The 12,557-nt window shown below is 33.0% G+C and overlaps 2 protein-coding genes across 4 annotated transcripts; both read right to left on the bottom strand.

The window, feature by feature from the left end:
* Positions 1 to 392: 392 nt before the first annotated feature.
* On the bottom strand, positions 393 to 2,531 carry LOC11440946 (disease resistance protein RPV1). 3 transcript variants are annotated; one of them, XM_039835100.1, is made up of 3 exons: positions 1,934 to 2,531; positions 1,278 to 1,780; positions 920 to 1,076 (listed from the first exon to the last, which is right to left on the bottom strand). In XM_039835100.1, exons 2-3 carry the CDS (start codon positions 1,778 to 1,780, stop codon positions 1,064 to 1,066), a joined length of 516 nt encoding a protein of 171 aa, XP_039691034.1. In that variant the 5' UTR covers positions 1,934 to 2,531; the 3' UTR covers positions 920 to 1,063. The 3 variants fall into 3 exon arrangements, with proteins under 3 accessions (XP_024641552.1, XP_039691034.1, XP_024641553.1); XM_024785784.2 differs by lacking the exon at positions 1,934 to 2,531 and having other exon boundaries at positions 393 to 1,076; positions 1,278 to 1,412; XM_024785785.2 differs by having other exon boundaries at positions 1,278 to 2,531.
* Positions 2,532 to 6,136: 3,605 nt separating this feature from the next.
* Positions 6,137 to 7,355, bottom strand: LOC11426890 (disease resistance protein RUN1). The gene is made up of 2 exons (XM_024785783.2): positions 6,294 to 7,355; positions 6,137 to 6,190 (listed from the first exon to the last, which is right to left on the bottom strand). The coding sequence occupies exons 1-2, from the start codon at positions 7,353 to 7,355 to the stop codon at positions 6,137 to 6,139; spliced, it is 1,116 nt and encodes a 371-aa protein (XP_024641551.2).
* Between the last annotated feature and the right edge of the window lie 5,202 nt (positions 7,356 to 12,557).

Raw genomic sequence — 12,557 nt, 5'->3', positions numbered from 1 at the left:
AACTTTTTTGATAAAAAAAATGTTCTTTTTGTTTGGTAGATGACACAATATTATTTAGAGTATAACTTCTTGTTTTTTGTTAACAAAAAACAAAATCATATTTAATTTTTTTTGAGCAAGAAATCATATTTAATTGTTGATAAAAATTAAACGATATGTGGTCTAAAGAAAAATCAAAAAATATTTGTACAAAAAAGAGAGGAAAACTCAAACTTTTAAAACAATTTTTTTAAAGAGAAACAATATATATTGTTACAAGATTACATATATATCCTTTAAAAACTGAGATAAAACAAAACGTTTTGTTTTTTGTTTTGTTGGAAAAAGATAAAAAGTTTATAGTCCATCTTTATTTTCAATAAGACAATGGTAGAATCGATTGATAACTCAGATAAACCAAATCCGATTATGGGATGATATATGGATTGGAAAAATTACACTTCGACAATCTTTTCCTCCACACGATTATATAATCTCTGTCAGAACAAAAATAGAATCGTGCGGAGGAAATGGGGCAATGACACAACTTAGTCTTCATGTATCCTCGATACAGATAAAATGTGTCCTTAATGAAAGGCTGCTCTAGAAGAGAAAGCTCTCCTAACCATTCACGACGCACAACTATTTTTTCCATTTGTTCAACTTGATCTACATTTTCAAGAATCAGAAGGGCCCTTTCACGACATAGCCTTCTTCGTATCAAATTAGTGGCGCTGTAATGATTGCATATTTGTTGGTGATCTATGCCAACAGTTTGAAGTAGGATTTGCTTTTGTGCATCGAGGGGACCATCATATGATCTATAAATTTTGCTTACATCATCAATATAACAAGATGCACTAAATCGATGAGATATTTGGCCATATAAAGTCTCAGCAAGGGCTGTCTTCCCTATTCCCCCCATTCCACAAATTCCTATAGCACGAACACCATCAATCGAGTCCAAAAGCAAATGATTTTGTAACGCTTCTATAGGAGAATCAATCCCAACTAAATCTTTTGAAACACATGAAGATTTGCACTCCAATATATTCATTATTGTTTGAGCAATCTTTTTAATCTCTCAAGATTGTGGCCTGAAAGTTAAAAAGTTGTTCAATAACATTAACCAAGGCATTGGACTATGAGGATTCAAGTTTGAGTTTTGTTAGTGTCTTTAGAGAAAGGTAAATGTAAATCATTTGACAAGTACTCTTTGAATTTCTGTCATGGACTCGTGCACCATCCCTTCACCTTATAATTTGTACAACAAAAAAAAAAAAAGATAGATTACTTACTTATCACGTAGATCCCAACCAAAGATACTCGCCACTTGTTTTAGAGCTTCTCTCCATCTTGACACCATCTGAGAGTCTTGTCGGAATCTTTGTTCATGTTTGGCAAAAGCTTCAGAATAAATCCCACTTTGCTTTCGAACCTCAGAAGGATCAACATCATAGAAAACAAGAAGAACATGTTTTTCAGATTCCTCAATGCATTCACAAATCTTCTCTAATTCTTGCAAGCACCATGTCGAGGAAGCATAATTTCTTGAGAAGACGGCAACAAAAACATGAGATCCTTGGATTGCTCGAAGAAGCTCAGGCCCTATGGATTCACCTTTTTGAAGATTTGTATCATCCCGAAATACAAAAATACCTTTTGTTTCAAAGGCATCAAAAAGAAAATCAATGAAATTGTTGCGAGTGTCTTCACCTCTGAAAGTGACAAATACATCATAATAATAGTTTCTTCTTGAAGAAGTTACAAGAGCTGTAGATGAGTTACTGCTGCTAGCCATCTGAATAAGTTCAATTGTTAAAGAACTATATTGGAATATACAAACAAAAAGGAACCGACTCATTTAGTTCCAACACAAACAAAAATTCTAAATAAGCAAGAACAGTTATTTGACAAAAAACACAAATTCGTGAAAACCTATTTCAGGAATTATCTTAAGTCGATCAAATTCGATGTCTTTATCGTCGAAAAGAGTGGCAGCAAGTCTTTGAGAAAGCGCTGGAGGAGGTGAGAAAGTAACAGAAACCTCAGAAAGAAACAGCTTCAGTTGTTGTTGGAATTTATGATGGTTATGGGTTTTGAGGTTGAAGAGCAAAAGAAAGTTGATAAGATTCTTTTCTGGGTTTCAAGCTCATGAATAATGAACGTTAAGGGGTTGAGGAAAAGTAAGGGCACTTTCGTCATTTCATTCCCAAAGATGAAGAAAAGGTGCCAATAATTGTGTTATTTTTTATATCCATAAATTGAAACATTCTACCATATTCATTAACACACTCATAATTGGCACCTTTTGTAAGCTCTTTATGAATATGAAGAGCTTACAAAAGGTGCCATTTATCCACTTGCTTACAATCAAGCTCTATGAACACGGAAGCAAAACTCATGTTACCGAGCAACTTTATCGCTTCCTTTAAGCTTTCACTTTTTAGATATATGCATAACTTATAGAGTAAATTTCACAATATTTGTATACTGTAATCAAAGAGTGGCTATCCTTGAATAGATCAATGATTGATGATTATTATCATTTACATGAGAAGTAACAAATGTTAAGAATTAATGAAACAAACAATTCAGAGTTTGGCGTCTAATCAACATTTGGTTATTATGATTTCTGTTTTCAAAATTGATCTCACTCTGTTGTATACTTCTTCCTATGAAAATGCAACAAATACTTTTCTTGAAAACTTTTTAAGCTATAATTGTTTCTCCAAGAGTGAACCGAACAAAACGCCGCACATTAATGTTCTCGCCAATGGCAGCTATACTTTGCCTCACCAAGTCTTTTACTAAAACACTGTCATCCTTAATGAAAGGCTGCTCTAGAAGAGCAAGCTCTCCTAATCTCTTTGAGATTCTTCCCTCAACAATTTTTTCTCTTCTGTTCTCGGCTTTTGAAGCAAGGTCTTCTCTCTGCATTGCAAGATCATGAACCAACTCCTTGAATTTCTCACTTCTACCGATAAAGTCCGTTTCACATTTCACTTCAATTAGAACACTAATGCGTGAATCGTGAATGTATGTACCGATTCTTCCTTCAGCAACTCGTCTTCCGGATTTCTTGTCAGCGGATGAGAGACCCTTTTTTCTGAGGTATGCTTGCGCCTTTTCATGTAAGTGTTGGTTTGCTGCAATCCAAAGGGGGTGGAATAGACATTTAAAAAATAGAAATCTTATGTAAGAATTTAAAGATAAACACTTATCATAAAATTGCATATGTATAAGCTATTTTTATAACAAGATAAAATGAAGTCACACTGTTTTCCTACAAGTGATTTTCATAAGCTTTTCTAGACAACATATGGAAATAAGCTGAAAACAACTTTTGTGGACATGTCATTAGTTGTTTCCATTAACTCTTCGAAACAGTCTCACAAGTGCTAATATGAGTGTATAAGTTCAAATATATCAATCCACAAGAGGCAAAACAATATGAAAAGATGGGCAAAATGGAAGTATAATTAATTTTTTCTCTTTTACATTTACATGTAAAAATTGAAATACATGTATAAATTCAAATCTGTCTAACATATTTACTTCTATTAGATGTAGAAAAATTAGAATAGAAACATTAAGCAAATAAGATGAAATTGAAACCATTACTCGAGCCTTTGTCTGAAGAAGTAATGCCGGTTTGTCCATTAGAATTAGATAAGTTGTTGTTTGTCTCGGATGCAATTGCAACTTCTTCATCTTCAACTTGTACTACCACAGGTGTCTGCTCTTGCACTTCTTCTTCAGTGGCAGGACTCTCAGGAGAGGGACCTTAATCGTTTTCTTCTGTTACATCTGTCATACATGATTCAAAGTTAATGAAAACATTATTGCAAAAAAAGGAACAACTTCATCTACGTAAATTAAAAGGAAACATTATTTGGTAAGTTAATCATAAAAGCTGTTTACATGCATCTAATTGCAAAAACAATATGTTTAGATCCATTTATAATTTTGTGAGAAGACATACAATTGGTATTTTCATATGTAAAATACGAAAAAGTTAGATAGAAAACAAGAACCTTCTGTTTCTTGAGGACTGTGCACTTGATGTAATGTCTGATTCTGTAACAACAAGGCCAGGCTCAACCGCATCACTGTTTGATTCTGTTGCAGCTGCAACTTCTTCCTTTCTATTATTAACACAGACACAAACACGACACGTACACTGACATGTTGACATCAGTAATAATTTGAAAAAAATGACGTAATTCAATGTAATCATATGTGTAACATGTGTTTGTGTCAGACACCCGCGCGTGTCCAACATCGAGACACGCCTAATCTGCGGAGTGTATGTGCTTCATAGGCTGTTATTCACACAGAAAACATTGTCTCGGTGTCGGACACACAACACATCACATATAATTGCGTCATTTTTTTTTTTTAAATTAGTATTAGTGTTAACATGTCAATATATTCATGTCGAGTCATGTGTCCGTGTCAGTGCCTCATATAATTTACTCAAAAAAAAACTTTAAAAATCCAAACATTTCATGTTGATATTCTTCATGACCCTCTTGTGATCCAATCAGTTGTTTCTTTGTGAATTAGTTATGACTTATGAGATGAAAGATTATTGTTCTGCTTGCAGTTGTGGTTGTGTCTCATCTTCAATTGCCAAATTCTTTCACTTCCGAGCCAAGGATTTTCCGTAACTCTTGTAGGTCATGTTTACATACCCAACGATATCCGCAACTCTTCACCCTCATAGGTGAAATTTTAGCCGAAAAAATGTCAAAATGGATTTTTCGAAATTCATGACGTGACCCTCGAGGGAAGTAGATTATCCATAGGTGACTTGATTTGGTCGTGCGAAAACTTCCATTGATAATTACAGGGATTTTCAATTTGATATCACTTATACCCGTAATTCTGACCCACGGTGGATCCCATGGTGTGAATATTGAATCTGGAGGCGCCACGGAAAATACTGCACAACATACAAAGCCAATGATATCATTGATATTGTCATGCATAGGAGGAGAGAACTCTATTGGTATTGAATCACCCATGCTATGATTGTTGATCCAATTCGGTATTTCACTTCCTGGAACAACAATATGAAACTCATCCAAATAGGCAGGGTAGGAGTGTGGATATGCCTTAATGAATTGTGCCATCCATGAAAATGTCATGCTCCTGCAATGCTCCCTCTCACTCTCAGCCAATTTCGGACAGTTAAAAATGACCAATCCTGTAGTCCACCATTTGTTCTCACGACGATCCCGCCCAATAGTGGTAGGAGAAGGAAGTTGAGGCAAAGATTCCAACAACTCGCAATGCTCCAAATTTAAATATACAAGTTTGGAAAGCTTCCACAAGCTAGGTAGTGTCACAAAATAGTTTCCCCCTAAATTTAATCTTTCTAGCGAGCTTAAACATTCAATTGCATCAGGCACTTGGCTTAGACGGCAAAAGCTAATGTCAACTGTACGCAAAAGATATAATCTGCACAACAAAGGCAACAAGTATGTGTCTGTTGAATCTTGTGATGCACTTTCACTTATATCAGGCTTCTTCAAATGCATTGGATCATCAAACACTTTGGAACAGCCACGCATATTTAGATCTTCAAGAGAGCTAAGACTGAATATGTTGTTGGGTATGCTTTCCAGACTATAGCAGCCGTCTAAATTCAAGTAAGAAAGCTTTTCTAGAAGTCCAATAGATGGATCCAACTCCACAAGGTTTATACATTCTTCCAAACTTAGCCACTCAAGATTCGGGAACGCTCCAAAATCTATTATCTTTACAAGATTTATGGAGTGACTTAGATCCAATTTTCTTAAATTGGGAAGATACTGTGACATAAAAAACAAACAAAAATAGAGCCATTACTTTGATTAAAAGATAATTGTTTCTAATTTGTTTATAGTTCTAAGATAATTAGTAATAATAAGATAATTTACAGTACCTTCTTGTTTGTCCATAGTTGCGTAATGCTGCTTCTCGCCAAGATCAATTCTACAAGTTCATAGGGGTGAAAACTTGATGGCAAATACTTGAAAGGATATTCAAGCCACTCAACATATCTTAATTTGTTCGAAAGACAATTCGGGCTTTCTGAGACGACATTTCCACCATAATTTCCATAGCTGATGATGATGAGCAATCTAAGATTACTCATTTTTGACAAGCCTTAAACTATCATATCAATCCATCCAATCAAAGATATGGCCTCAACATGCTTTTCCTAAAGCATTGCAAAACATAAAAGAAAAAATAAATTACTTCCAATATTTATAGTGTTTGCAAAAATGGAAATATGTTTTTTTAATTCTAAACAGAAACTTTACCATTTTCTCCATCATAACATTGTAGATTTGTTCATGGGACCACAACCTGCTCCACTTTCTTTGCTCTTTGCTTGAACTTTCTTGCACAATTTTTCTGCCTAGTTCTTCCAACAAATAATGCATTTTAATTATTGAATTATCAATGCTTATAAGTGATTTATCAAGGAGAACTCTTAATCCAATATCAGCATGAAATCCACAACTATTTAGAATGTTTTTAACTCTTTTCTCGTGCAGAAAGTTGAAAAAACAAGCAATATGAAGAAACATTTCTTTTTCCGTAAGATTTAGACCATCAAAACTTATCTGCAGCACATCCATGACATTATTATCTGGACTTTCTCTCAATCTGGACAATGCACTCTTCCATTCAGTCACATTACGACCAAACAAAAATGAGCCCAATACTGTAATTGCTAGCGGTAGACCTTTAGCATAATTCAGTATCTCATCTGCCAAATTTTGATAATCACTCATAATAATTTTCTCAACTTTGAAAGCTTTTCGACAAAATAACATGTGAGACTCGGCCTGATTCAAAAGTGGAACTTTGTAAACTACATCCACTCCATACTCTTTCAATATATGCTCATCTCTAGAAATGATAATAATTCTACTCCCTGCACCTAACCATTCACGACGCACAGCTATTTTTTCCAATTGTCCAACTTGATCTACATTATCAAGAATCAGAAGGGCCCTTTCATGACATAGATTTATTCGCATCAAATTAGTTGCGCTGTAATGATTGCATATTTGATTGTGTTCTATGCCGACAGTTTGAAGTAGGATTTGCTTTTGTGCATCGAGGGGACCATCACCTGATCTATAAATTTTGCTTACATCATCAATAAAACAGGATGCACTAAATCGATGAGATATTTGGCCATACAAAGTCATAGCAAGGGCTGTCTTCCCTATTCCTCCCATTCCACAAATTCCTATAACACGAACACCATCATCCGAGTCCAAAAGCAAATGATTTTGTAATGCTTCTATAGGAGAATTAATCCCAACTAAATCTTTTGAAACACATGAAGATTTGTACTTCAATATATTCATTATCGTCCGAACAATCTTTTTCATCTCTCGAGATTGTGGCCTGAAAGTTTAAGAAGTTTAATCAATAACATTAAATCATTACGTACGAAAACCAAAAAAAAAATCCACACGAAACAAAATAACAGAAGGTTTCTACTTTTTGGTTTTGCCTTATACTCGGACACTATCCTCTCAAATTATATGTCGATTTGCAATACCAATGAAGAATTAATTTTACTTTTCTATTATATCTTCAACTATTTATTCTCTCTTCTTTCAATTTTTTCATTTATCGTTAACATATTTTCATTTATTAAGGACAAATTTGTAAAACAACGTATAATATATTTTTTCCACACAAAATTAATTAAATATCTTAGAACGAACAGAAAATATAATTTTCTATTAAATAATTATTATTTTTAATAAAAAAGTTGTTGCATATGTTAATCAAATTAAATATCCTGAACTTCCTCTTAAACTCTCCAATCCCAAGGCTTGCAAACAACCATGGATAACAAATCATAACTGTTGCACTTGCAGCCATAGGATACTTAAAGTTTTCATTAAATGATACAAGAAATAGTTTTATTTTATTGAGAAATCATAAGTTTCAAATTGGAATTTTTCAATCTAGTTTTTTTGTAAAAAAAGTAATCTGATTTTGAACCTATCCCCGTTTCCCATTTTTCATTTTGAAAAATACATGTCCATTTTGGAGAAATTGCATTAACCAAAAAATCAAATAAATTTTGTTATTTTTGATGAAAATATGTGTATGTTTTCTGTAATACCCTTAATCATTTATTATTTCATTTTTTTTTTCTCTCTCTACAATAAATATGCAAGGGTATTATTAACAAGACAATAATTAATGTTGCATTGAAACTTGAAAGTAACAAGTATTGTAAAATAAAATTATTCTCTAAAATGGAGAAGTATTATGAAACGGAGGGAGTACCATTTTCATTATCCGGTTATCAAATTTTAGACCAGACTTAAAAAATCTCCATTTTTTATTTTTTGTCAATATGATTATTGTGATTTTTTTTTGGATGCTTCAAACAGAAAGGTATCATGATTTTGTCCTTCGTATCATATTTCAAGAAGTGGAAATTTTTGGAGGAAAAAGAAAAAAGAAAAAACATAAGTATTGAGTAACAGTGTATGGTGTCATATTTATGTTTGTATTATTGTGTTTACTTATCATTCCTGTTTGGCAGGAGGAAATAGGGTATCCGTACTTACTTTAGGAATGGTATGCAAACCCCTCATAGGATGTCTTGGTGGGTAGTGGTAGAGGGAATGTATTTGGTGGGTAGAGTACTACTTTTACTTGTTGATATATGATGGTGAATTTAGTACCACTTATACGTACGGACGGACGAATCTAGAATACATTTTAAGTGTGGTTAAATAAGTAGCAACTGAAATAATGATCGATTTTTAATATTTTATACTTTAGCGACAGAATTTTCAGTCATTATTTATGTCGTTAAATATTGTATTAGAGACCATTTTTTTACTTTCACGACTGAATTTTCAAACACTATTTCTGTTGCTAAACATATTAGCGATCAATTTTAATACTCTAGTGATTGAAAATTCGGTCGCTAAAAAAAAATTATAATCTTTTTAAAATTCATGTGTGGCTATAGCCTAGCCACACATGGGCATGAGCTAGTACAAGAAACACTCACCTTGTTCTCTTTTATGGATTTTGTTCCCTTCTTTGCATTGCATTACAGGAAATAACCATCTTGCAAGAAACATCACATGGTTCTCTTCTCTACATTGAATTACAAAAACACTCATCTTCTTCTCTTATGTGCAATTCTTTACAAGACACAGTCACGTTGTTCTTTTCTTTGTACTTCATACAATAAACAATCACATCGTTCTCTTTTCTACATTACATTTTAAAAAATAGTCTATACACTGACTGCATTTTAAGAACACGACCACATTATTATTTTCACTGCACTGCATTAGAAGAACCAATCAAATTTTTTCTCTCTTCCTTGCATTACATTACAAGAAATAATCACTTTTTTACTTCTCTTCTTTGCATTGGAATTTAAGAGATAATCACCTTGCTCTCTTTTTTGCACTGCATTTCAAAAAAATATTATACCAAGAAATTGTTCGAATCATAACAAATGAGAAACTAATATAACAATTGACATACTAACACTTGTAGTCAGGACCTCATTCCTTTACTGTGATTAGTTTTCAAATCTCCGTAAACATCCACATAATTAACATCATTTGGTCGTGTCAATCCATTGGTCTATACCAAAAAGACATGGACACCCTATATATTTAATTTGTTAGGGAAATAAGACGAATGACTTTTATCAATATATTATAGACTTTCCCAAAACTATCAGTAATTCAACTAGAATACTCTAAAATTCTAAATTAAAATAGCAAAAAGACTATGCAAAATACTAAAATACATCTTATGATGAGGAGACATTAGAGGAAAAAGGGACATAGCCAAAAAAAAATTCTCGCATGAGGAGATAAAGAAGGTGGTGTGAGATTGTGATAGTTTCACGTGTCCAAGTTTAGATGGTGTTAATTTCATAGTGTTGATTCCAATTAAGCTTGTAATAGTTATCCGACTTTAGACCCATTTCTTTGGCGAGTTGCATTTTCCAATTTTTATCAAATGTGTTAGCTAACAGATTACCAAAGATCATTAAAGCAGGATTTCCGACTCCCAATCAACATTTATTGAAGGTAGAAAGATCCTTGATGAAATCTAGATTGCTAACTAGGCGATCGATGAAGCGAAGAAGAGAACGAACGTTAAAGTTATGTTCAAATTAAAGAACGCTTTGGGAAAATGCGAGATTCATTAGAATGTGACTATATTGATATGGTGATTTTGAGAATGAATGTCACACTTCAATGGAGGTGGTGGATCTTTGAACGTCTTAGAACGCGTTCATCGTCAATATTAGCGAACGAAAGTTAAATATATGAGTTATCCATGGGGTGTGGTCTTTGACAAAGGTTCGTTTCCTTTTCTATTTTTGATAGCAATGGAATGGTCGAATTCTATGCTAAATGAGTCTATTTTGAAAAATTTGTTTTATGGGTTCAAGGTGGGCTGGGAGGAGAATCTCTTATTTTTAGTTTGATGATGATACTTTGATAATATGAGATAAGTCTTGATCCAACATTTGATCGATAAAAACTTCTATGCTATATGATATTGTATCTAGATTAAATGTGAATTTTTATAAAAGCATGCTAGTTGGAATTAATGTCAATAATTCTCGCTTTGATGAAGTAGAGTCCTTTTTGAGTTGCAAAGTGGAAACAACTCCGTTTGAATATTTGAGAGTATCAATTGTGACAAACCTAAAAGATTATATTTTTGGAATCCGAATAATGATAAAACCAGAGCTCGTTTATCTCAATGGAAAAGGCACAATATGTCTTCAGGAGATCGTCTAGTTCTCTTAAAATCTTCCTTATCTACATTACTCATTTTTTTCCTTTCTTTTTTCAAAGCTCTCGTAGATGCTATTTTAGAGTTGGTTTTTTTTTTATAGGGTGCAAATTATCAAGCTCGTAAAATTCATTGGTTTAAGTGGGATATAAAATATGTTTACCTAAAGAAAAGGATGAGTAAGGGGTTCGTAATTTAAGGACATTTAATATTGCTTCGTTCGAGAAGTGGTGTTAGAGAGTGGATGATGAGAAGAAGGATTTATGGTTTAAAGCTTTTTCAAGTAAATGTGGGGCGGAGAATGATGACACTTATCCTGGTAATTGATTTTCTGATAATTTTTTAAAGGGTCTTGCTAACAAGTGTTATAGGGGCACTCTTTAAGAATTCTCAATTAAGAAACTATCCATTGAAAAAGTTTAATGCTCTGATGTATTAAATGCACAAATTTACATAAAAATTTACTATCTAAAATCTTTAAAGAATGCCCTTATAACACTCATTAGCATTTCCTTTTTTCAAAAGTGGTTGGACCGGTACATATACTTTATTTTGGTTAGGTTAAATCCGTGGGTGGGTGGAAAAATCGTTAAGAATTGATAGCAAGCTTTATAGCTTGTCTATCAATAAACAAACGTGTGTACCTTTTATGCCGAATGTGCGATGTGGGTTGGAGGTGGCGTAGAAATCTTTTCCATTAATGGAAGGATAATTTAGTGGGTGAATGTAGAGATTTTTTTTTTTTGCCAACATCTATTTGCAAGAAAATGTGAAAAATGTTTGTATTTATAATCAAAATTCAAGTGAAGGTTACATGTGAAAAATGTTTGGATTTAGAATCAAAATTCAGGCGAAGAAGGTTCCTCGGTCAAAGAAGCATACCGTGTGATCAATTTAGTGCCTTAGAAGGTACCCTTGTTTCACGATGATTGCTTATCAACATGGGACGATATACTGATCAGACGTAGTTTTACTCAATTGGAGAATAATTCATGTGCTAACGAATGTGTCATTAAAGAGAATGCAAAACCTCTGTTTTTTTATTGCTTGTTTTCTTGGAAGATTCGGATGAAAGTAGTAGGATGCTTCAAGGGATGACAATGGGTATCCTATGAGTAGGGTGCTATAGTGCTCTTCCCCATATCTGCTTTTGTAAAAAATACTCGTATTTGAATTTGTATCCTTGTGGGCAACAACTTTAGTGTCTTTCCCAATATCCTATGGAGGTGCCCATACCCGCACTTTAAACATAAAAAACAATAAAAATATCACAATTGAAATAAACCTATGGTTTAAAAAATTTCAAATCTTATAAAATAGTACGAATCGTAGTATTTAACAAAATAAAAAACATCTAAAACATCTTTCAAAAATTGTATACCAGCAAGAGAGATTTGTTATTGTATTAAGTAGTTTTTAGGTTTAGGTTTAGATTTAAGCTTAAATAGCTAAATAAATTAATTAATTACTAGAACTCCGATCTGTGCTGACGCACGGGTCTTATAGAATGTAGTAACTAACAATGTAACCTAAGCTTGTATTAAACTATAGTAGAATGAGTCATAAGTCATATAACAATAAGTCATAAATCATACAAATAGAAGAACTTTAATTCCGTTAAATCATACAAAGCACATGATTTAGGATACATTCCAAGTCATAAATATTAAAATAGATGAACTTTAATTTCGTTCCATTATACAAAGTATACAATTTATGATATATTGCAAAAAACTTTGTGATAAACAACATTAGCCGTT

The sequence above is a fragment of the Medicago truncatula genome, chromosome 6 (assembly GCF_003473485.1).
Source record: "Medicago truncatula cultivar Jemalong A17 chromosome 6, MtrunA17r5.0-ANR, whole genome shotgun sequence".
In the NCBI taxonomy this organism is placed as follows: Eukaryota; Viridiplantae; Streptophyta; class Magnoliopsida; order Fabales; family Fabaceae; genus Medicago; species Medicago truncatula.
The sequence above is the reverse complement of the archived record's forward strand: the minus strand, read 5'-3'. Positions and strand labels throughout refer to the sequence as shown.